We start from the raw sequence: 26,753 nt of genomic DNA on the forward strand, positions 1-26,753 counted from the left end.
ATTCTGATTTCTTCTCTAATTGTTTTCTATAAAAATATAGTTAGTATGAAATTCTACTTTCAAATCAGATTTTTTAGAAAAATTTTAAGCACGCAGTTTTATAGCCCATTTAATTTTAGTATAATAAAGTGCACGCTTGAATAGCTAGAGAACCTCTATGTTTTTTGACAATTTCTTATACGCAGTTTCTTCCATACAAGAAAAAAATGTCGCACATAATTTGCATGGAAGAAACTGCGTAAAAAAATTGCCAAAAATCAACGCGGTTTTCTGGCAACTTCAAGCTTGCACTATGTTATACTAAAATATAATGGGATATAAAACTGCATACTTAGAATTTTTCTCAAAAATCTGATTTGAAAGTAGGTCTTCATACTAACTATATTTAAAAAAAAAAAATGTGCGAAAAGAAATTCAAGTAAAAAACTTTGCATACATTGCGAAAAATTCTCTGTGCCAATACTTTGATCCGGCACTATAAATATTTTTTAATTATAATTCCATTCAATAAAATAGCTACAATAACTTGAATTTATTAATTGCCTTTATTTTTAGCATTCAAAAACAGTAGATAAAGCAGTGTAAAAAACGCTTTTCTAACGTAAATTAATTGTTTACGAGACTCGTTTACAATTAAAAAACGGACGTAAAAATATTCGCATACGAATGCTTTTTCGATCCGTTTACGACTGTTCGTAGGCGATGCACAATTTAAAGCGAAAAAGTGTTCGAAAAGAGTCGTAAACGGCTATCATAAACGATTTTTAATCCGGTTTTTCTTCGAGAAAATATCCAATTACGAGCTTGTTTACGATGATTTTGCTGGCTGGGAAATGAACATTTTGAAGTGACTTAAGTTATTAAAATTAAAAAAATCGTAAAATTTCAAAAATTACAAAATAGCTGCGACAGATATTCTGCATGTTGCGATGTTCTTTTTAATTTCGTGGTGCACTCTTGAAACGTCACAGATATGTTATATTTGAGCCCACGTCCATTGCCTCAACCATGAACATTCTATTTGAAAGCTTACCAAAGTTATGAAAAAAAAACAATATGATTTTTTCGAGGGACAATGAAAATATTAGTAATTTCGGTACTTCTTCGCCTTAATAAATGTTTTAAGTTAAGTTTAGTTAATTAATGTTTTAATGGCACTAAAAAGGAACAATTCGTGGGATTTGCTCTTATACATAAATCGTTACTTTTATATGTAGACGAAAGCAAATTCAACCTTCTTGGAAGTAACATATATGTACATACGTAAGAATGGCTTGTTGGAAGCCTAATGAAGCGTTGAAGCCGCAGCGCCTAAAGGAGGAAGGCAGCCATGTAATAGTTTGGGGTGAATTTCATCACGGAAAGTAAAAATCTCGTTTTTAGCGAGAATATTACGAACGAGGATATTTATTTATTTAATATATTGAGGCAAAATTTGAAACAATCATCTGAGGAAATAGGAATTCTGCTCAGAATGTCCTTGAATGGCCGTTCTGCAATTTCCTAAATTGATTTATACTTCTCCGCAATCTACTAGCTTAAAACCCATCGAAAATTTTTGGGACAAGTTGGAAAGGCGGGTTCTACATAGGCCGATTTCTTTACAAAGGGGGCTAAAAGAAAGGTTTCAGAAAAAATGTGCGAAAATCCCGCAAGACTATCAAAAAAAAAATATAAAAAAATATAATAAATTATACGCCAATACGTTTAAATAATGGGGCAAGTACTAAATATGAAGTAGTCCCTAATATTGGATGCATTTACATATTTGAAAATATTTGATATTAAAAACCGAATATTAATGTTTTGTGAAATTCTGGCATTTTCGTTTTTCGTTTCGGCTTTTAGTCATATCATTTTAGCAGTAAATGCGCATCGTAAACTAAGTATAATGTGAAAAAAGTTAAGTTTTTTAATAATTAATTTTTAATAAAGTTGCTCACTGTACAAATATTTGTTTTTATGCGAAAATTATTTCTTAAATCATAGTTCATAATTTGTGTTATCAGCGTTCTTACCTCGGTAATTGGTAATGCGGGATTCGGATGGTCTGGACTTAATGGGCGTTTAGTTGGCGATGACGCAACTGGTGATACACCGGAACCGAATCCTTAAAAAAATACAAGATAATTTGCGTACGCACATACATACTTAAATAACTCAGAGCCAATAACTATTCAAATTCAATTCAATTACACTAAAATTTTCCGATCTGCTTTTGGTTTTTTTTTTCTAAGTGCATTCTTATCTCGTTAAGGTGGTCTCAAACAGATGCGATACTCTCGATGCGATAAGATATCGTATTTGATGCGATAACGATAGAAAGCAAAAAGGCCCTCAAACTGGTGCAATACGACACACTGTGGCGCTTCATCTTTCTCACGTCAATCTTCATATTCCGAATACATCAGATGGTAAGAATAATATGGGGTAATAATTGACGAGTTGAATTATTAATTTACAATTTCAGAACTCCACAATGAAAAAGACACTCAAATCGTGCGATCGATATCGTGCTTGCTGAGATACAATTTTTGAAAGCATCGCATCGCACCTGTATACCGCGCATCTGTTTGAGCAGTGCTATATACCGCAATGTTTTGTGTTGGTCACATATCGTAAATTTTTGTATGGCACCGGTATTGTCACATGTTTATATGTACATACATATCGTACATACATATCGTCGCCTGGGTGAAGTATTGTCGTAAGTTACTTTCGGCAGACTTTGGGAAATCGTGATTGAATTTGTAACGTGATTGTAGATTTTTCCTTAAGTACCGGCGAACGTTAATGGTGCACGAAATTTTTAAAATATTTAGTTTTCTTTGTTTGCAGTTACTTATTTTTGAGTTTACGAAGGATTTTCTTCTACGGCAAAATGTGAAGAAAATGTTTACTGAATTATCGATAAAATTATAGCCAATATATCGGAAACTGAAGGATACATCTAAAAGTGAATAAGGCCATTTGAAAGATCTTATTTTGAAATATTTAATTGTATCTATAACTAAAAATCGTCAAAATGGTTGTTACGATAAACTTATATGAGGCCGTGAGAGCAGAAGAGGCGTAACCCAATTTTTTATTTTTTTTTTTTGCATTTACCTACTTAAAATATGTAGTCTCCAATGCGATAAATTTTAAAACTAAAGTCGCGTATTCCCTTATTTTGAGGTGAAAGACAACATAGCGTACACCAAATTAAGGAATACGCGACCTTTATTTTAAAGCTTACCAATTTGAACCAATTTTAAGAAGTTAATTATGAAAAAAAAAAAATGTGCTCTCATGGCCTCATATTCAGGCGACGATTTTTATACATAAAACAATTGTTCGTAACAGCGCACACAAATTTTTGGCTGCCAATCGGACATCCCCGTTTTGTATCCAAATGTATATTTACATAGAGTTCAAAAGCGAACCCAGCGACCAACGAAGGATTCGTATTAATTAGACTGACGGATTAAATTATCAGAATAGTTTTGAATTAGTTAGCTAAATATGTTTTGAGCTTGCATTATACATACATATATGTACTAACAAAATTTATTATAACTCACCATTCTTCAATTTGCAGCTGGTGATTATATCATTCATTAATTCTTTATTCTTCTGTAAGAAGCAAGAAAAAAACAAAATATTATGTGAGAGTAATATTATGCGAGTTTGTTCATACATATGTATTTCAGTATGTATGTATATACATTAGACTGCATCACCAAAAAAAGTTGCGGTTTTTCCGTCGCCGGGATTACAAAATTTATTATATTCTAAGACGTTCACCAAAATATTTGGGAAAAATATTAAGATTTAAGTGAGCTGGACCGATTTGAAAATACCTCCAAAAATTAAGTTGTTTATGAATAAAAATAGTTTCTTAAAGAACTTTTTGAAAAAAGTTCCCTCAGATGACGAAACAGATTAAGCTTAAAAAATCTGCATAAAAATATTAAAAATCAAAAAAAAATTTTAAGAAACTATTTTTATTCATAAAAAACTCCATTTTTTGAGGTATTTTGAAGTTGGTCCAGCTCACTTAAATCTTAATATTTTTCCGAAATATTTTGGTGGACGTCTTAAAATATAACAGATTTTATAATTCCAATGGAAAAATAGTACCGATTTTTTTTTTTGTATGGGGAGTGATGCAGTCTAATATACATATATCAAAAATTAGAACTAATTTTAAGACTTGATGAAAGTGCTAAGTTCAGGGTAGTCAATGTGCAAAGAAAGCATACGCATTCAATTACGTTCGGACGTTGGTGTGGCAGTGATTTCAAGAAGCGAGCGGGTCGTTGCAGCGATAGCCTTGCTTGTGGTGGTACAAGCGATGTAATCAAGGTGTCAGTGTTGAGTGAAGAGATGTTGTTGAGGGAGTTGTTGCAGCCAAACGGAAATTCCTGATTGGAGCTGCGTGCATAACGGAGTAGCACACATGAATTAGCATCGTCGCTCGCGACGATTTGTGACCACCGTCTCCTTGCTTTGCCTTTTTCACGTTTTATAACACCGTTGCCGTTACAGCCAAAGGAGGCGTTGGCGTCATCCCAACCGCCTTTGCAGAAATCACAGCTGGTCTTTGAAATGGTGAGGAGGTGGGCGTTCATTCCCTTCCACTTTATATTGGAGCGTACTTTTTATTAAACAGAAGCAAAAGATCCTACCAATCAAAGCAAGTATGTGTGCACGTATATATGGTGGTGAATTCTCAGGTCTCCCTATACTCACTAAAAACTTTTTGTGAATGAATTGCAACGCAACAAACCTTAAAGAAATTGCTCACTGAATTTGTATGCATGTATGTGTAGATATGTGCGCATGCATACATACATACATACCTTTGCACAGCGCTAGCGTTTTTCGAGCGCGCTCTTACCTCGGCAGGAAATGTCATACCTTCAAGTGTATCGGTCATATCAATAGCACGTCATTTAAAAGTGATATGGTTTGTCCCCAATGTTTATTTATTTATTTTTTTTTAAGATTTTTCAATTAAAATACACTGAGCCAAAAGTACAATGGTTTTTTCAACCAAGTTATTGTTTGGTTTTTTCATGGTTAATACATAATTGTAAGGACTATTATGATCCAAATTGAAAATTTTAATACCAATTCGTATGCCTGGCTGTAGTTGAACTTGCAGAGGTGCTTGCTGTTATTTGTTGACTTCCACCAGGTTCGAGTACGAATGTCGTCAGCGGCAACACATAATTTTTATTTTTCTGTTTTTTGGATTCTTTTTTTATTACGAAAAAGCATCTGTGAAGTGCGATACCAAATTAAACGACGAAGAAAATTGATTCAAGTTGAAAATTTAAAGACAAATTTATAAATCGGCTGTAGCTGAGTGTGTAGAGATGCTTGCTGTTATTTGCTCATCCCGTCAAGGGCAACGTATTAAAATGATCATACATTTTTTTTTGTATCTCCGAATTATGAAAAAATCGCCTACCAAAAGTTTGGTTATTGTAAAACAAATTGTGGTTAATACTACCAAATCATTGTTGAAAATACGTTGATTCCTTTTCAAGTTTGAATTTGGTAATATTAACCAAAAATCACGTTGATAAAAAAAAATCAACAAATTTTCATCTAAATTTCAAAATTTTTTCTCAGAAGTGTTAGAGTTTCTTTAAGTATACAGTTTTATAGCCCATTCAATTTTAGTGCAGGTTTCAAGTGGCCAAAAATTATCCTTGATCTTTTAGAATTTTTTTCCCCAAAGGTGTTGCAGTTTGGCTACATAAAAATAAATTTTGTTTAGTTATTCGTAATGTGAAAATAAATGCGACAAAAAAAAATCACACATTATTGCACTAAAATTGAATGCGCTATAAAATTATATAGTAAAAAAAAAAATTAAAATTTGGATGAAAGTTTGATGAATTTTTTTAGTTTTCTACAATTTTTAAAACTTGGGTTTTGTTAGAGAATGAACTGCATTTTAATTGAAACTTCTTAAAAATAAATAAACAAACATTAGTGGCAAACTATATCATTTTGAAATGGGCGCTATTGATATGATCGATACCGTATGCATGCACATACTAGGGCATTCAATCCCGAAACATTTTAATAATCCCGGGATTTATCGGGCTTTTGACTTTATGGCAATATCTGCATTTTACAGTAAGCGCACAGTTCTTAGCAATCCAAAAATGAAACCACACAGATTCATTGTCGCCACATTTGGTCTTACGTGGAGCATGGGGCACCTTAGTAAAAGAGTCCGTAATTTAATCAAATTCACTTTCGAGTGCAAATGACTTAAGATCACTTTGAATCTAAATTTTATTTTTCTGTATTTTTCGCATTTCCTGAATTATTTTTTCGTGTTCAACATCACTTTCATCACCCGTTCGGAGACGGCGTAATTTATATATAGTATCTATATTTATTTTAATTGTTTTCACGATTAGCTAATCAGAAAATATAACAAAGGAAAAATGAGCTATGATGTATAGTAAAAACCTAAAATTACATAAAAATCATCCTAAAAACTGAAATACAATGGCGGAATATACTCGGAGGCTTGCGAAAGGCGAACGGCATTGAAAAAACGCTACGACCTACGGCGAACGTCACCTTTTCACTATTATAAACAACAAGCAATAATAAAAGTTCCCGAATTGGTTACGGTTCCACATTGCTGATATCTCTTTCTATACGTGTAATATTCTATATCGTCGATGATACTGCAAAACGGTCTATGTCAATTTGTACCTTTGACACTTAAATGGTCTCTTACTTGCACCGGAATGCATCTGCAAATCGTTACACCCTAAGAAACGAATGACAAAACTGTCTACCTTTGGCCGATGAAGATGAACGATTGCCAGAAGCGATCAGATGCAGATAACGGATCAATTAAGCATCAGAGGTGAAAAGTGACATAGAACGTTTTGCAGTATCACCGACGATATACTCCATATGTGTGTACATTTGCTTAGTGGCCTAATCGTTTGTTGTTGAACTCTCCGAAGTTTTGAAGGTAGTTGTCGCAGTTGCTTTTGTTATCAGCCAATTAAGGTAAATATTCATTATGTACATACATACATTTGTTTGTAAGTCTGTAATGGAAAAGTAGGCTCAATTATACCCTTTTTAGACCTTTTTCTTAATTGGAGGGTACAAATGTAGTATTTTTTAGGTACACTCTAATGTAGCGAAACCAATCTCAAGGACCACAGACCTTGTGTAAATATATTCTCTCGAATGTGGGACAAAAGTGATTAAATATTTGTAAAGCGTGATTTTTGTTCGTTGGGAGGGTTTCTGCTCTCGAATTGTTAAAAATTACATCTATTGGTAAGAGTTATTCTTCGTTCCGTCCCAGCCTAAGCTTGGTAGTGATGTTTGTGCGGGCGTCAAAATAAACGAAGTCCTTTACAACAACCGAAGTTACGGTTGTCCCTAATAAGCGGGGTCCTTTTGTTTAAGGCTACCACCTGACTAATCTCTTCTTTTGAAATCTGTGTCAGTATGCGTAGGTCAGAGGCATCCCGTGTATACAAATGGTTTAGAAACGTGCCAAAAGGATATTCAGTGATGCATGAGAAAAAATTGCTTTTTTAAATTTTTTCCTTGAGTGACTCGAAGGGCCTTTTTCAAATTTGAACATAGCTTGAAGTTGTGATCTACGTACAATTATTTTTTTGAATTAGGTACAATTTACAATTTCCATTTTCCATCCCTGATGCACATAGTATATAGCAGGGGTGGGCAAGGCCGAGGCCGAGGCCGAAAAGAGCCACATGTAAATTCTAAATGCTACAAAGAGCCACAAGAAAAAAACAAAAAAAAAACTAAAATTTTATTTTTAAATACATATATTATTAGAAATAAAAACATTAAAACATTATCATTCTAATGTCCCTAAGATAGATATTAAAGGGAATTCAAAAGAGTCTTTGGCCAAATTATCAAAATCTGGTTTTACGTGGGTAAAAGCCGTTCGTAGCAACTCTGTTAAATGTTGGTTAGGTACGTTCCTTTAAAATCTCCAGTAAAAAATGTCCAACAGCAAAGTTCCGGCGAAATGTCATCTGTTCTGTTGTAAGAGAAAAATATCCAAAATAGTACGCGAACAGAAAATTTGCAGAAACTTGCAAGTTAGAAATTTTGTTTACATACAAAAGTATAAAATCAAAAACATAAGGAAACAAATCCCGAAGTCTTATCCAGACATAGTTCACTTTGCGAGTTTAATTAGTCGAATTTTACTATTTTAACTTCCAAATCATCAAATTCAATTAAGGGATTTGCGTAAATTCCAACCAGCTGTTTTTGATCAGCTGTTCTCTTGTTGGCAAACATTTTTCCAGCAGAAACTAGCAGCTTTCCCTCAAAATGAAATGTCATTTTGCCCTCTCAACTTCTCTACTTTGCAAGTTTTTTTCGTACGCGAACACAAAAAGCTGATAGTTTTTATAACTTTCAATGATTTTCAGGTACGCGAATGCAACTAATTGTGAACGGAATTTTGCCTTTACGAATTTCATTGTAGAGCACAAATACTCACAGTTATACGTTGTACCAAAAAATTTAAAATATACGGCACGCAGCTGTTTTCAACAGCGGATATTTTAAAACGGGTACTTGTTGTTTGTCCAACGCTAAACACTATGTGATTAAAAGAAAAGCTGGCAGCCCTCCGCAAGGTCGCAGAAATCTCCAAAAGTCTGTTCGAAAAATGTCTTTATATAGAAGGTACAGCGGTACACTGTCAACACAAAAAAAATTTGGCCAAACTCAACGAGATTTTTTAGCAACTCCAAATTTGCACTTTATTATACTAAAATGTAAAAATTTTTTTAGAGATTCTAATAAAATGAAAATGTTTGAAACTTAGGTGAAACTTTGTCGATTTTTTTTTTAATTTTTTCACAAAGTTTGAGACTCGGATTTATATGGTGTTAATATACCTTAAACAGGAAAATAGTTAAAACTTGTCAAACTGTCGCCACCCTATTATTTTGTCCGACACTATAAATACTTATTATAAATTCATTTCGTAATACAAAAAAAAATACATAAATAATAGACTGTCCAAAAACTGAGATCTACAAAATTGGTTTAAAATGTACCAAATTTTCGTCCAAATTCTACCACACAGAATTTTTTTTTTAGTCCGATCACTACTCATATATTCTGTGTTTGTTTCTTGTATCCGACATAAAGAAAGTCAGAAAAGCGTAATTGTAATTACATTCAGTGTTGCCGCGGCGCTCAGAAGAAATGTATCACCAAAATTCCCTACAATGGATCAAAAGTATCATTAGAAAAAAACTTTTAAGCAACAAAGTATCAATCTTCAATAAAACTTCTAATTCTTAAATTAAAACGAATGCATCTGTAAATGTTTCTATCGTGATAAACTAGTTAATGGCAAAACCTTTTACCCTTGGTTGATGAAGTTGAATTAATAAGCCACTCGTCTATGTACAAGTAAGCCGTCATTTGAACACAGGAGATGTGAAGTGACTTATGCCAATTCCAAAATAAACGATTCAAGCTCGGAACACTTTGACGACTGCAACTTCACGACGTAACGACAGCGACATCATTTTGTCGACTAATGTCGCCTTGAAGCCAGCTTCTTAAACATTTTGAAGACCTCAGCGACATAGCAAACAGCTGATTTTAAAGTTTGACATTTTGGTATATTTATTTCACAAATTGTGTATTTTTATTTAAGTAAATAAGAAAAACATGAACAATCAAGAATATGTGATTAATTTTGCGACAATTTAATTTTGCAGCACTACATCTACTCATTGTCGCCGGCAAAATTAGAAATAGATTTAATTTGGCGACGTCGACAATTGCAGTCCTGCAGCCAAGATGTCGTGCTGTCGTCAAAATAATTGTGTCCGTAAGAACGTGTGTATTTAAAATTTGACAGATGCTGCTTGTCGCTTGCTGTCGTCAAAGTGTTCCGAGCTTCAAGTAGTAAAAAAAAAACATATGCAACTTCAACTGCATTTCCACTGCTGCGTAGACTAAACTTTTCAAGAACGCCCTATTTCAGAATCGTATTGAAAAACACCCTATCTCAGAAATTGGTCTCACTTCAAAATGAATTGAAAATGTGCTGATATACGGCATTTTTGAAACGAATTCTGAAATAGGGCGTTCTGGAGAAGTTTTTCGAGATGGGGCGTCTTCGAATTGGCAGCTTCTACTCAGCTGTCGTTTTCTGCTTGGATACAAAAATTTAAAACCAATTGTTCGTCTCTACGGGAAGACATTGGTGTTATTGAATAGATTAATGTAATTTATCTCAAATGGAGAATAACGAATATTTAAAAGAATTAAAACGTTCAGCGCAGATCTCCAATATTTGAGAATATCAAACAACACTTGAATGTCCATTGCAATTTTCCAATCCTTGAAATAAACTGATTGAAAAATAAAAATTTAAACTGTACTAAATTTTTGTTGTTTTGCGAGCATATTTGCAAGCATATTTACCAATGTTTTAGTGCTTATCACAAGGTGGAAGGTTGGTACCTTACCTGGCTAGCTCAACTGAAACTTCCTGGAATATCTAATTGTCCAGGGACCAATATGTGGCTGACCTTAAAGGGCTGCCAGGCTTTCCTGTAGCAACCTTTGACCTCAGCATTACCGCATTCATTGGGAAGATATTTATCATTGTCTTTGTTATGGTGTGTGTATTAAGGTACACAGCCACCTCCTTTATGGCTAGAACCTCTGTCTGATAGACGCTTCAGTGGTGTTAGATACATTCTATAGAAACCAGTTTTGCTACAATGTTCTGTCTCAATTCCTAAGTATAAATGGCACGCTCTTGAGTTCACTTAGAAATACTTTTATAGACTTACATGACCTAAGACTAGAGGTCGACGTATCGAAAAGGATTAGTATCACAGCTCTATGCGGCCTATGTATGAGGAGTCAATTAAACCTAAACTAAGAATTTTTACTTTACAAACCGTTTTTGATTTTCAACACTACTTGCGCATTGGCCAACACAAAAATTCTTATCAGACGCCAGGAAGCCAACAAATTGAATTCTTTTTAACCTCCTCCACCTCCTTTTGCCTTGATAGCCCTAAGCTAACTTGTAACAAAATTAGGCTGAATTTCTTTAAAAAATTCGAAAACGCAACAAAGGGAATCTACTTGTAACGCATACGCCACGGAGCTCAATAGGGTGTTCCATCCAAAACCTTTTTTTTTCAATTTTAAATAATACTTAAATCATAACTGGATGCCGGAATTTTTATTTTTATTACCCGAAAGAAAAATCTTTGACATTTACTTTGGCAATTTTACTACGCTGTAGGCCGTCCATTCGGAAGGTTCAATTTTCAATTTCTCTTTCCAGCATTGCTACCGGTATCTCGTAAACTACGCGAGTAAGTTGGTTTCCAAGTCTTAAATCGTAGCTTACTTACCGACGAAGGCTTTTTATTTCACATAACCTCAAAGAAAATAATCCCGAGGTGTGAGATCATTGGTAGTGGTAATGGTGGTCGCGGAAATCGATGATGTGCAGAAAAAAGTGCAAAAAATTTTCTCACAGAACTCTGATTTTCATATAACAGCTGAATAATTTGGAGGCATTGTTGGGGCCCTTCCATGATGAATTGTCAAACAAATCTGCATAAAAATAAGATGACAGTATGACACTAGTCACGCGTTATATTTGAAAATAAAAGCGTAAAAAGGTACAGATGCATCACCCTATGCCCACAATAATAACACTGGATCACAAATTTTAATTTGGTTTTTGTTCTCCAGACGCCACTATCTAATTGCTATGTAGAACTGTTCCGTGATTCCGAAAATCGAGCTAATTTTTTTTCTATGGACACGTTTTCGAGATATTTGCAGTTTACCGTAATCACGTATTTATATCTTACGAACCAATTTCGATTTTCGGAATCTCCGCGCAATTTTACATAGGAATTGGATTCTGGCGTCTGGAGAACAATTTTGCTGTAAACCAGTGTAATAGATTGGCGCGTACAGAATACATTAGTCTTTGGCAGAGCATCTCATCCTATTTGTGGCAGGCTCATTGATGTTGTCATAAAAAGTGGAGGGACCAAAAGTTTACGCCGACTCCGAACGGCGATTGTATTTTTATGAGAAGCTGTTTTTCATGGCTGAATAAACTCAGAGGTTTGCCATTGCCTGTGGAGGGGCGACCGTTATTAAAAAAATTTTTTTTTTTTTTTTTTTTTTTTTTTGATGTTGGTCGGAAACGGGGCTCGAACTCGTGCCTTGCGGAATGGTAGAGCCCACTGCTAATCACTACACCACAGCGGCAGCATGTACACACATACATATGTATAAATATTCATAGTAATTATGTGTGTATGTATGTGTGTAGATTAGGGTGGTCCAAAAACAGTAAAGTCGGAACTGTAATGCTCTCACCCCCTAGCATTGTTCTATATCGAAAAAAAGTATACCCCTATTTTTTTATTTTGAAATCAAAAAATATTTAGAGGTCGCTCAAAGTTTTCAATGTATTTTTATATGGAAAAAACTACTTTTCGTGTAAATGGTATGGAATTCTTGAAAATCAATATTTTTCGATCGGAAAACTCTGCTTATCTTCAGAAGACTTTCAATAATAATACCCAATGGTTTATTTAACCATGTTTTAATACCAACGATTTTTTATTGGCTCCCATTGAATTTTTCAGGGTTTTTAAGAATTCTACACCATTTCTACGAAAAGTTGTTTTTCCCCATACAAAAACATGGAAAACTTTTGGCGCTTTGAGCGACCCCAAAAATTTTTTGATTTTAAAATAAAAAATTAGGTTATATTTTTTCGGTATAGAACAATCCTAGGGGGTGAGAGCATAAAAATTCCGACTTTACTTTTTCACGAGTATTTTTGGACCACCCTAGTGTAGACACATACACATTTGCAGGTACATATCGTCGGTTAAGGTACAAAACCGCTTATCAAGAAAATGCGCAAACTCGTATGTAAGTTGCCCAAATTATATAGGAGAGGATAAAGTTTGTCTTATTTTAAAACAGTTCTTTCTTTTATCCCAAATTATCTCTTCTCCCTATATCTAAGTATCGAGATTTTAGTATGAATGGACAAGGGCTTGATGCCAGCAGCTTCCGGTGAGCAAATCCAATTTTCGGCACAAATTTCAGTTACGAAGTTTTGCAGAACCACGATACGCGCGGTTCTGTACTTTAAACGACGATATCTACATCTCCATTTTTATATTTTTTTACCGCCCATGAATAGAAAGAAGATTGGTTTGTTTGTGCACGAGTGCAAATCCGGTCTGCGTTAATTATGTTAACGGAGTGGAGCGTCAGACAGAGCAGACAATGGGCGGTAGGGAAACACTCGATTGATTGAAATACGAATTCACGCGAAAATGCATTTACGCTGAGGGCATCAAAGTGATTTCAATTCCAGTGAAATTCGCTTTGCAGTGCAGAAAGTAGGAATAGGAAATTGGAAAAAAGGAATGTACATGCAACACAGAAACATACAGTGACTCACACAAGTGTTCACGTGTTTTGATTTTTAAATATTCACAACATTTTTCAAGTAATTTTTATAAAAATATTGTCAAAGCAAAATTTAGGAAAATTTATCAAATTTTCATCAAAATTTCGAGCTTTTTAACCTGCATATCTACAATATTTTTGTATGCAGTTTTATAGCCCATATATAATTTTAGTCTCAAGCGTCTAAAAAATCGCTTTGATTTTTAATATTTTTTTTTGCTGACGGATTTTTGCACTTTGTTCCATATGAGCATGCATTTCTTATAAAATAAAATGCGGGAGACCGTTCGCAACAAAATTTATAAAAATCAACGCCAGTTTTTGTAAATTGCACTTGAAAAAATTATTAAAAATCAATGCGATTTTTCAGCCGCTTGACACTTGCACTTCAGGTATGGGCTTTAAACCTGCATGCAAAAAAAGTGTTGTAAAGACTCAGATTAAAAAGCTCAAAATTTTGATGAATTTTCCTAAATTTTGTATAAATCTTGAAAAAAAAAAATAACACCTGAATACTTGTGCGAGTCACTGTATGTTTGTTTACATGTTCTTCAAAAAACGTTTGATAAAATGAAAAGAGACCAATTAAAAGACCGACAACCACTTAAGCCCGGTAGATAAAAAATACACTTCAGTAGTTAAAATTGTAATGGAAACCGAGGAATTTTCTGAAATTGTTGAGTAAAATACAGATTTAAATGTAGTTATAAGACTATTGGGTGGTTCACAAGGTGTCGTACGTGTCGTATTGTTGTATGTTGTAAAGTTTTTAACGGCTAAATAAATGTTTAGAGGACTTGAAATCACCACCAACTATTTTTTAATTGTGTGAAATTTCATAATAAAACTTTTATGTTAGCTTGCGAATTCCTTAAATATAGTTTTAGCCGTTTAAAGTTTATGACATACAACAGTACGACAGTATACAACACCTTGTGAACTCCCTTTATGATTATATGTGCATACGTCGACTAATTAACTTAGTGACCAGTTTTTGACAATTTTTCTTTTGTTTGCTTAATGTTCATTATTATTTTTTTTTTATAAAAGTATAGCTCATTATAAAAAGCCAATAACTCCACATTTCAAACAACTTTTCACCAAAACTTTAAAATTTTTTATTATTAAGTTTCAAGTGGCTAAGAATATGTGTTGATTGTTAATAATTACCACGCTTCTATCAACTTACAGGCTAACCTAATATTCACGCACGCCGCCAATTTACTGTCAAAAATTTCTCATGCGCATACAACTTGTATGGGACCAACCGAAATTGAACGGCGTGCGTATGAAGCTAACTCAATTTCCAATTTTTGTTCTGCGTGACATTTTGATTTGACGTTTCGCTCAATGAAATCAAATGCAAACGCACGCAAGCCAATTTCGGGTGACGCAAAAAAACAAATTCGACGGCGTGCGTACCAAAACGCAAGCCGCGAATATTAGGTTAGCCTGTTACTTTCTTGTTTGTCCAGATGCCTTTGCTATAATAAAAGTTTCTATAAAACCTAGTCTAGACATCAACCTCGTCGGTAGATATCATATCAAAGAATAAACAATTAGCAACACTCGCTAGAAGAATATACATATTTAACAACGCCTAAAAATAAGCACTACGCTAAAGCTGATCCGAAGATAGTTAAAAATACGTCTGCCATATTGGATCCGCCATTTTAAAATTTGAAAATCGGACTTAAGATTCGTAGTCAGCGATCCCAAAGACATTATAATATGTCATGACTACGGTGACCATATTAACCAACGTAAAATAAAGGAAATTTTTTTTCGAAATACAACTCGTATGATAAAAGTACCTTGCCCATTTCGTAATTTAAAACAAATATTTACTAGTTCATTATATTATTTAATTGTACAATTTCCCCTGCTGCAGCGAAAAATTAAGCCAAATCCTTTTCAAGGACTTCGCCATCCTTTGCTACCGAAATGCGTTTACCATAATTCATACTGCACGACGAAGCCAGCACACAGTGGTTCAACATTGGAATTCAATGCACATAATCCACCGGAGCCTTCATTTTTCAACTAATTTTTTACTGAAAACCAAAAAAAAAAAAAAATTTACTGTGGTGAATATTTTATTATAACATTTCAACATTTGTTTGTGTATTTCTTTTGTTTTGGGAGAACCATACAATTGTTTTCAACTAGTTTTTGTTACGTAACATCTATTAACTGGAACAGGAGAATACATTTTCTTCAAAATTGCTACTTTTTCGGCATTTTGAACTAAAAAATGTAATATAATCAAATTAAAATTCAGTAATTCAGTAAGTATTGTAAGTATTGTAAGCTTTAATAAAAAAAAAATTAAAAATTAATCAAACTAAGTGGAAAATTAAGTGAATGAATCCCAGTTTTGAGCCACTGTGCAGCAGGGGGTTTATTGTTCTCTTTCAGTGGAACTGGAAATTCAGCGTGCAACACGATCCAGGGCACAACTTTCCCTGTGCTTTATAGATTATACAAAGATTATCGAAAACAAACTGGCGAAAGTTTTCATTATATTTTATAAGGGACCTTTTTATTTTTCATATTCTGCGTTTATAAATTTCTCTCCGAAAAATGCAGAGCCGGTTTAAAGCACAGTTTAAGAAATAAATGACAAAAGGTGGCCTTTATTTTGAAAAAAAAAATATATATGGGGTATTCCATCGTCACGGGTGGGACATTTGTACAGCAAAAATAGTTTTTCTTTTTTAATTTAAATATAAAGTACTAAGCAATTCTACATTTTGATAAAGCTACACCTAGTTCACTAATATACGAGTTATTACCAAATACGAAAAATATTCCAACTTGATTTTATATTGGAAAATTCTGAGCTGTTTCTTCCGTCACGGGTAGGACAAAGAAAAGACACTGCTTTTTGGAGAACATATATTTTAAGGAAAGTCTGTGAATTTACTTAACATTTCTATCTGGATTAGATGTTTTACTATACAGAAAAGAACCAGCAATCCCAACAANATATATAAAGGATAGGGGGTTAAAATAAAGGACGGATGGTCACCGTACCCAACAGTTTTGCACAGTAATGACGCCATTTTGAATTTTAGATTCTACCACCATTTTGAATTTTAGATTCTACCACATTTTGAAAAAAAAAATATATATATAAAGGATAGGGGGTTAAAATAAAGGACGGATGGTCACCGTACCCAACAGTTTTGCACAGTAATGACGCCATTTTGAATTTTAGATTCTACCACTTTGCAATCGAAAGGGTATAAGCTTACGAGTATTTTGACTTATTATATGTTTACTTTAGTTGCTTAGAATTTTGGATAGAGCTCTGGGTTGGTTGATGTGAAACGTCCCATTTATGTTTATACATACATATGTATATACAGGAATTGCTCGTTTAAAGTAATGAGATTATAAGACTATTATATAAATACATATCTACATATTTAATTTATTCAGAAATTTTAGTAAATTACTGCCATTTTATAACATCACTTCAGTAAAATGCATTGGATTAAATTGCCCTAAGTGAGTAATTTTTCTAAACTATTTATTTTGAAAGTGGCATAAGTCACTTTACCGTAATAAAAATTGGTGCTTTTTCCGTGACTATACGAAATTACTTATACTGCAAAAAATATTGGTATCCTACATAAACAAATACAAGTAAATCGTTTCGAAGGTTGGCATCAATATTTCTAAAAGTACTAAACAAACCCTAACATATCGAGCCCTAACCGCCAAAATAACGTAAGCGACATTTTTTTCAAAATTTTCTTTTTGATGCAGAAATGCATCTAGATGCTCTAGGAATATTTCTGCATCAAAAAGAAAATTTTGAAAAAAATTTCGCTTACGTTATTTTGGCGGTTAGGGCTCGATATATCGATTTAAAAACAAAGGCACTTATGCCACTTTCAAAATAAATGGCTCATATGTACGTACGTACATACATCATTAAAACTGGCATTTGGGAATCTTCACAAAATGCCAGTAGAATAAAATGTGTGATATTTATTTCACTTACCTCCCAGATGAGACGAAAATCCTGTTGCTCCACGCGAAGCAGTTCGCAGGTGGTTTTTGTGACGACAGTGCTGTCCCGCGGAAGATCATGCAATATGGATTCACCGAATGTAGCGCCCACCCCGAGGTTGCACAATGTTACAGGCGCCTATAAGGAAACAAATAAATTATTGCACATTAAATAAAATGTCAAAAATTAACTTACTGATCTTCCTATTGAATAAATTAAATGATGCATTTCAATTTAAGTAATTTTTTTAATTCGGGAGCAGAATAGAATCTTTTTGAACAGTAAAAATTCTTTTAAATTAAGTTCCTTTGCGTTAGTTATTATTTGCAAGGACAATAGGGAGGATACTGTGACTTAAGAAAATATTTTTATTACGAATGAAATATAGTATAGTAGAAATAGTAGAGGTATGTATGTATGTATATATTACAAAAGTTAACTTGTTTGTACTATTTTATGTACTATTTTGTTAGTATAGAAAGGCCCTAACTACTTTCAATATTTGTTTTTTTTCAAAAGCCGGATTACTCACATATCGTCGTTTAAAGTACAAAACCGCGTATCGCTATTCTGCTGCCAAAAATTGGATTTGCTCACCGAAGCTCTTGGCTCAGGCCTTATCCATTCGTCCTGAAATATACTAGCCGGAAATGCGATTGCTTTATAAAAGAGAGAAACATTTTGGAATATGATTGTTTTTACTCTGAACAAAATAATTTATGCATCACCACATACGCGGTTTTGTACTTTAAACGACGATTTGAACTTACTTATGTACATATATAAGAAAAAACACTGTTCAAAGTTGCTCATATTCATTCTTGTTTGTTAAAACGATATGAATTCATTTGGTCAATAATCCTATAGTATTTTTATTTGTGTTTTATGTTAAAAGTACGTTACACTATTCCCCGCCTAATTGCACTTCAAAAATTGTACAATCTTTCATCGCTGGGGTGCAATTTTGTTTCCTTTTACATTTGACATTTCTCCTCTTCTTCCCAAAAATAATCGATAAAACTCAGTTGGACATCGCAAAGTTATCGGTTTAATCTGAGATTATTTTGTAATTACAGATTAACGAAAGATTTTACATGGCTCATCTAATTACAGATTAGGGAGTTAAGCTCGAAAATGAGGATAATCTACTTGTATGCAAACTTAGTATAAGTTACGTTGCGTTAATTCTTACTCACTTGTATATATATATATATTCGTTTCTACAAAAAATGTGGCCTTCTCATCGCCCTTTTCTTAGTGTTTGTGCGTAGAGGGCAAAGAGAAGGTTGCATTTTTCGGTAGAAACGAAATCGGCGTAAGTCTCAGCATAATGATGTCACTCCAAATACAAAAAATTAAGAAATCATTACCAGTCTACGGTGGTATTTTTCCTTTTATGTTTCTAATGTTAAATTTATATGTAATTTTCCCACGTTTTTGTCTAAAAGATAAGCGGCGATCTATATATAGTAGGGTAGTCCTTAAATGTAGGAAGCAAGTTTGTTCATCACATTTCCTAAGCCTCAACCCCTACGTCGATGCTACTGTAGTCGAAGTTATCACATATACATTTTGGTCCCGCTTGAAGTCGGTTAAGGCGTGTCGCACAGGGGTCAGATTACCCTATGAACACGTCATAACTGACTCCAGTTGGGACCAAAACTTACATACATATATGTGATATCTTCGACTATGGTAGTATCGATTTTGGGTATAGAGGAATTGGTACTTTGTCCCCTATCCGACACACCTCAACCGTCTCTAATCGGAACCAAAATGTATTTGTGCTATCTGTGAGCGTGGTATTACCGATTGTGGAAGTGAGACTGAATAAAAGCGTTCATTTGATTTTTTTAAGGACCACCCTAATGTACATGCATACATAAGTACATACGATTTTCACATGAAAAGGTAGACGAATAAGTTTTGTTGAACTCTTATTATACACTCCCCTTTTGTTATGTAAGTATGTATGTACATACACACATATATATGTATATATATATATACATATTTTGAAATTCGTGAATATTCTTAGAACCAGTGTTGCCACGGACAAATTTTTTTTCCTAATAAAAGCAACTAAACCTACTAAAAATTGTTTGGTTTTTTTTTTAATTTGTTTCAATGTCAAGTCAGCCCTTTCGTTGCCTTCAAACCCTTTATGTCCCGTATCCCAACACAGCGTTATGCTAAAAGATCATCTAAGGCATTTAATGCTGCCTGACTATCCAACGTAATATTAATTGTTTGCTCTTCTACGAAGGCATTCGGGAACACAGACTTCAATTGCGAAGACTTCCGCCTGAAATATCGTTGGGTATGTGCCCATGGGCAGACTTTCTTGGAATCTTGGTCCAAGTATGCCTGCCACAGTACTCCCGCCGTCCATTTTCAATTTGTCGGATTGTGACCTTTCGTCAATCATAGTTACTATGGCTTCAAAGCGGTCCCTTTCCAGAATTCTGACCTTGTAGAGTTTGCAGAAGGATAACTCGGGATCATCCAGGAACGACTTGAGAAACCACCTTTTCATGCTGAACGTATTGGGCAGCCGAGGGGCACTCTAGCAGGCCTCTTTTTCTTTTAGAATAGACAAAGGGAGGAGTGCCTGTAATGACACCAAGGTGCGCATCAAGTTGACTTTCCTTCTTTTGGTAAATGCGACCATGGTGGACTTAAGTGGGTTTATTGACAAGCCCTTTTCAAGGTTGCTAAAATGTTTGCAGATACATATTTTCTATTTTTCACAAATAACTATTTTTGTCGCGAAACCTACCAAAATCCAATCTAGCCTACCAACCTACCAAAATGGAAATAAACTTGCCAATTTTGGCAACACTGCTTAGAACTCAGCTTCACTACTTCTTTCGTTCAGTTCGTTGGCTTTTGTTGATGCAAACGCTTTTCCCTAGAATTGATTGATTAAAGTTTCATATTTAAAGACGCTAATTTACTCAAAATTGATACCAACAACAATCTCTTGAAAAGAAGTAACATTATTTGGAATTTCGGAAAATGGGCGTGATACCGCCCACATATGACTATATAAGTTTATCTAATAATGTCTAACTGAACGTTCTATCGAATATGTTTTAAATAGGGGTAAAACACCCCCCGGCTTACCACGTAGTGGTGGTAGTTGTCGGAAAGGCGCCGGCTATTTAATGCTCGGCTCCGCCCGAACTTAGACTTTTTTACTTGTTTTCCGTTGCAATTAAATACATATGAGTGATTTGAAATAAAAAGAAAAAAGTCTATTATTAACACGTTTGTCGCCGCAAAGCGTTTATATGAAGCACACGTAATATTTGGTTTAGCAGCGTATCGCTTTTACAGCTGTCGACTGGGTAACTGAAAAAACCGCAGTTGAAACCAGCTTGCCTACGAAGCCGTTGGCAGAAATCAAAATTCATGAAGCTCTGCGTTCCAGTTGACAGCGATGTGTTGACAATGGTGGCGAAACCACAGCCAAAGTTGCATGTGAAATGACCGATTTTACACCAAACACACGGAATACGTACTACATACTTCTTTTGTGAGAACTTTAAAATTGTGCATGAATTTGAAAAGAGTGTCACACGTGCACACCATTCATGCATTCATCCATCGTGGAAACCATTACAGTAACGTTCGCCCTTTCGCATGCGCACGCTTGATTTGACATCTGATGGGCCACACACAGTTCAGCTTCCACTTGCTCGAGAGTCAAGAAGCAATGGCGTGCATTGTGTGTGTATGTGTGTTGCGTATGCACCGGAGTGTACTAAATTGAGTTTCAATATTTCAATATAATCCAACGTCAGTTACTGCGTGCTAGCTATTTCATTCCATTGCAATAACGTACTGGCTTCACTGACGTTAGTATGGCACTAATCGCGATCCCCAAAGTGCAACATTGTATTCACAAAAACACATATTTACAAGCGGTCGCAGCACCGCTGCCGTGTGGGCAGCCAAGCGTCACTCGATGCCGTGCCCAGCAGCCTCACGCTGACCACGGCCGTCAGCATGCAAATGCGCAAAGCATCCAGCTTGACTCAACAGCCGACGCTAACTTTGCTGTCGCGGTTACGCATACATGCTTGGGAAATCACCTTAAGCGGCGGAGGCCATTTGCAGAGTTGATTTCATTAAGTCTGCTTTCATAACTAGAAATTCTTCCAGCGATGTAGCACAAATAATGTCAATATGAATTTTTGCAATCGCATCTGCTTAGTATGTATATTTGTATGGATGATGAGGGCCTCTGCGAGCTGTAACGACCAAATTTCATCTTTCATCGCGCATCGTTGAGCAACATCATCAATAGCAACAGTTCCATGAACCAACAAACCAGCCATCCAAAACAGCCACTCCATCGCCAAGAGCTTGATAGACATCGTTATTGCTACTGCCTTCATAACGAAAGTTGGTGGCTATCGCTTTCGTTTCTCCAACTGACTAGCTATGCAAAACCACCTATTGAATTTCAAATGCTGCTACGAAAACTGCAATGGGTTGTAATGGATCTAAGTAATGTCGTGGCAGTCTTGCGGAGTGGAAGTCAGCCAAGGAGAAATCTGTGCCATAACTTTGGCACAGCAGGGTCTTGCATTGGCTACGGATGCGTTTCGCGTTCGATGACTGCCATTGCAGTTTTCGTTGAGTTTAGCACTATCTGTCCAACTGTTTGGAGTCAATGAAACTGAATATATTGTACATACAGTGGTACGTAATATGAACATTTGTATGAAGAAGCAGTGCGAAAGATTAGACTCTGCCTTATTGGAAGTGTGTGACTCTTAGGCACAGTGCACATTAGAGCGATACGACATGCGATACCATATGCGCTGTGATAGCAAACTGTGTCGCACGGCCGATACGCAAGCGATATTATGTCGTCGCAGCGTCGCTGTCGTGCAAGTGTGCCCTTTTTCGTCGCTTCTTACCAATTCCCACGTACTCAGCATGTAGATGTCGCTTTCGTATCGCCTATCGTATCGCGTCGCTCTAATGTGCACCGTGCCTTAGATTTTTTAAGCAGGGTAAAGAGCAGAATAAGACAAATTTTACCCTTTTCGACTATGAAGGGGGCAACAATTTGATTTTTTATTGTAATATATACAATATTAAAATTACTTTTGAAAAATTGCAACTATGAAAAATCATTTAAAGATGTAAATTAACTCATTTCCTTATCCAAATCAGTCGTGAGTTAAACAATTTTGGGAATTACGTTTGTATTTAGTATTGAAAAACAAACAGTGCCGAACAGTGCACAGTGAATATTAGTTAACAATGGCGAGGGTTTATTCTAAAAAATGTTGCCTTTTCATTGCCCTCTTCTTAGGATTTGTAGGGGGCACTAAGAGGGCGGCATTTTTCGGTAGAAAAGATGTAGCATTTCTTGGGCAAAACCTCGACGCGGATCACTACCTTGTTGCAGCTAAGATACGAACACACCTTCGTGCACAAAATTGTTCGTCTAGGAATGCATAAAGCTCTACGAAGAGAAGCTGTAGTCGCAACAGAAGGCCAGCAGCTTCGCCAATCGACTCTCAGGCACTGTTGTCCCAAATGGACTTTTCCTACCAAAACTGACAGGTTTTTTTTTTCCATTTGGGAGGTTGGTAGGCTAGATTGGATTTATGTATGTGTGTGTACTGAAAACTGGTGTGCTGAGAGGGCTTGTCAATAAACCCACTGAGTCAACTTGACTAGACCCACAAAGGGACAGAAACTGAGTTCTCACAAGAGGCGAAGTATCTAAAGGCAACCCTAGGCATAAGGATCAATTGGAACTCATATCTCTCGAATGTTATCAACGAGGAGTGTTTTATGCCTGTTTGAAAACATTAAGCGCTGTGAGCGACCCCCAAATTATACTTTTATGTCAAAATAAAAAAGGGGTATAATTTTTTTTTTTGGTATAGAACAATCTTAGGGGGTGAGAACAATAAAATTCCTACTTTACTATTTTTGGACCATCCTAGTGTATGTACATACAGCGGTCAAAAATTGATGAATGGTGTTTCGTTTTTAATATTTACAATGATTTTGAAGTAAAATTTTTTTAATTTATTTTTTTATAAAAATATGGTTCATGTTTTAACAAAAACTATATAAATCACACTTTCAAATTTTGCACAAAAGTTAGAAAAATTCCACAAATTTTTATTTAATTTCGAGCTTTTTGATCAGAAGTTTTAGAAATATTTTGGGTATGTAGTTAACAATTTTATAAAATTCTAGTAAAATAAGTGCAAGTTTTGAGCGGCTGAAAAATTGCATTGATTTTTAATATTTTTTTTTGTTGACGGCTTGAAAAACATTGTAAATATTAAAAATTAAACACCATTCATCCACATTTTTGACCACCACTGTAAATATGTATGTATGTACATATACATATGTACTTCAATATATAGATATGTATCGTTTGGTTACCACTTAATACATACAAACATGACCTGCACGAAAGGTAGACTGTTCATCGGAACGTTGACTTGTTGCTGGCTTTTCAGCTGCATCTCAACGATGGTTCGGTATGTAAGGTTTTTGTTGTTGTCATGCCAAATACATTCCATAATAACGGCTATATCACGCTGCTATTTAAAACATACGAATGTACCTACCATATTTAAGTCCCACAATTATGAAGCGTATTCGCGAATAAATTATAACACATATGTACATATGTATGTATGTATATATATATATATAAAATAAGAGGCTTTTGCAACTTTCAGACGGCTTCTGGGTAAGCTATTTTATTGATCGCATTTTTGTAGAACTTTACAGCCATTCTGTACGATTCCATGTCGAAATTAAAAAGTCAAAATTTTAAAATTGTTTCTCTACATTTGCATAGTAATTACATATATACCTACATACATATGTAGCTCTTTAATCAGTAAAAAAATTACAACCTTGATAGTAGAGATTTAAAGATAGAAGTAAGCATATGCGCTCGAGTAACGTTGCAAAAAACTCTGCGAATTGGACAAGACTATTGGAACATACAAAGTTTTTTGTAGTAATATTTATTTGAACTACTTAAGCTTAATTTTCCAAGTTTTTAAATTTAAAACTCTTTGCTGTTTTTTTAACAGCCGAAATATTTGACGTGACGTTACAATACTACAATTGAATTTTTTTTGGTTAGTATTGTTTTTAAACGACCTTTTATAATAAAACATAAATTTGATGTCAAATATACCTTTTATTTTGACTTCAGCGCCACCTAGTGGTTTTGTTTTTTTGCAAGTCTATGTTTCAACTAGATATGCCAAATTTTGAAACAAATCGGATCATAAATACGGCTTTTCAAAATATCCCGACCAGGGATGTTGCGAATATTTGCATTCGCATTCGTTATGCGAATAATTGGCATCATTTTACACATTCGCATTCAACATTCGCATTCGACATTCGCATTCGAGAGTCCACTCTAATATTGTAGAAATGGCTCTAAGTCTGTCTAACCAGGGTGCCGACAATAACCGGCTTTTAGCTTCAGGCGCTAAACGGTTAAGTAGTATATCAAGCAACACTGATGGATGTAGCCGTGACAACGTTACTAGAAACATTTGTAATGATCAGGCAACACAGCGCGTAAGAAAACTAGCACGGTGCTACAAAAAAAAAGTCATGAAAATTATTTTTAAGTTAAATCAATTATTACACTATGAGTATTTATCGATCGAAATGGTTTTGAAGGGGCTTTATTTATTAATTGTAGGTACGAGGGTTGCCACCTGTTTCAAAAAGTAGGTTCGGCTTAAATAAAGGCAGAAAACTAAAATGTATATCCTGATATGGATGTCAGACGAAAGAGGTTGTGGTTTGAAAATATTTTGTGGAGGGTTGCCACTTTGTTACAAAGTTAGGTTCAATATAAGCAATAGGTTAAATAAATTACGTCAGTGTGAATGTAAATCAAACTTGCTTCGAAGAAAATTTATTTTCAAACTGCATGTAGGAGTGTTGGCACCTGATTTTATAATTAAATTCAAATTGAATTAAGAGATTAGATAATTTAAATATATATCACAATACAAGTGTCAGACGAAAAAGGTTCAACGAGGTTTTGGTTTAAAAATAATTTGAACAGGATTGCCATCTTGTTTGAAAAGTCGAATTAAATTAAATTATATGAAATATTGAAATGTTGGCGTCAAACAAAGGAGTATTAAGAAAAATTTAGTTTCAGCATGAGGAGCTCTGGTTTAAATAAACAAATATTTTTTTTTATCAAAAAAACAAAGCTAAAAATTACGATTTTGGTATAAATTTGCATTCAATTAAGGTAACTAACAAATTTGTATTTTAACTCTTCAATAAGTTCATAATAAACTTTATGCAATATAAATTCCTTGTTACAATAACAAGTAAGTTTTAAGCAAAAAACACAACCGACTTCAATTCTCATATACAAATTTAGAAGTACCGTTAATTTCCTCATGATCCAATGATCGGATCTAAACCAAATTAATATGGGACCTCCCTGAGGCAACAGAAAAAGAATTATCGAAATCGGTTATTGTGGTATTAATGAGATAAATTATTATACATTTTTAATAGCTATATTTTCACATTTCTGATAAAATTTTAATTTAAAAAAATCTTAGCCCCCCCCTAAATTATGCTCTGCGTACGCCCATGTATATATATATATATATATATATATATATATTCCCATGAATTGATAACCTCCTCTTTTTTTAAGTCGGTTAATAACTGAAGAGCCCTACAGCTAACCTAAGACAAAGCAATATTGTTACCAACAAGAAATTAATCTCTCAAATAATAGGCCTCATGCATAAAAAGTAAAGGTCTGCATCGGAATTCAGTTTGCTTCACTGTGAAGTTTTTTTCAAATATGTAAACTACTCATACTTTAACAAAAAGGGCATGGAAGGAAGAGAAGTGAAAATTTTGAGCACTGTATACATGAAAAAAGTACTCAAACAAAATATGTTCCGAAAAAAAGAAAAACATAAACAAGCAGTACTATGGTGTTAAACTTCCACAAAAAATATGTTCCTTCACAAGTATTTTTTGAGTATTTTTGGAAGTTTTCGTTTAATAAATACTACATAATGTTAACAGACATGGAAAAACAATGTAGGGAATTATCAAGGCTAATACCCAGCTAGCCCAATGCCGAGCGAGAGACAGAAGGGACTCCCACAGCAACACCTCGAAGGAGCGTTTTAAA

The 26,753-nt window shown here is 34.5% G+C and overlaps 1 protein-coding gene across 10 annotated transcripts in view; it reads right to left on the reverse strand.

The window, feature by feature from the left end:
• Nucleotides 1–26,753, reverse strand: part of Epac (Exchange protein directly activated by cAMP) — an 87,617-nt gene that overhangs the window by 22,147 nt on the left and 38,717 nt on the right. For 7 of the 10 annotated variants that reach the window (XM_017612306.1, XM_017612314.1, XM_017612313.1 and 4 more), the window contains 3 exons: nucleotides 17,543–17,689; nucleotides 3,564–3,615; nucleotides 2,019–2,110 (listed from right to left, as the gene is read on the reverse strand). In XM_017612306.1, coding sequence (XP_017467795.1) covers nucleotides 2,019–2,110; nucleotides 3,564–3,615; nucleotides 17,543–17,689 — 291 coding nt within the window. Of the gene's footprint in view, nucleotides 1–2,018; nucleotides 2,111–3,563; nucleotides 3,616–4,244; nucleotides 4,663–6,498; nucleotides 6,607–17,542; nucleotides 17,690–26,753 lie in introns of those variants that run through there. The other 3 variants (XM_017612311.1, XM_017612307.1, XM_017612308.1) reach the window with 3 other exon arrangements.

This window comes from Rhagoletis zephyria, unplaced genomic scaffold (assembly GCF_001687245.7).
Source record: "Rhagoletis zephyria isolate East Lansing unplaced genomic scaffold, Rhagoletis_zephyria_1.1 Rzeph_scaffold_00522, whole genome shotgun sequence".
Classification (NCBI taxonomy): domain Eukaryota; kingdom Metazoa; phylum Arthropoda; class Insecta; order Diptera; family Tephritidae; genus Rhagoletis; species Rhagoletis zephyria.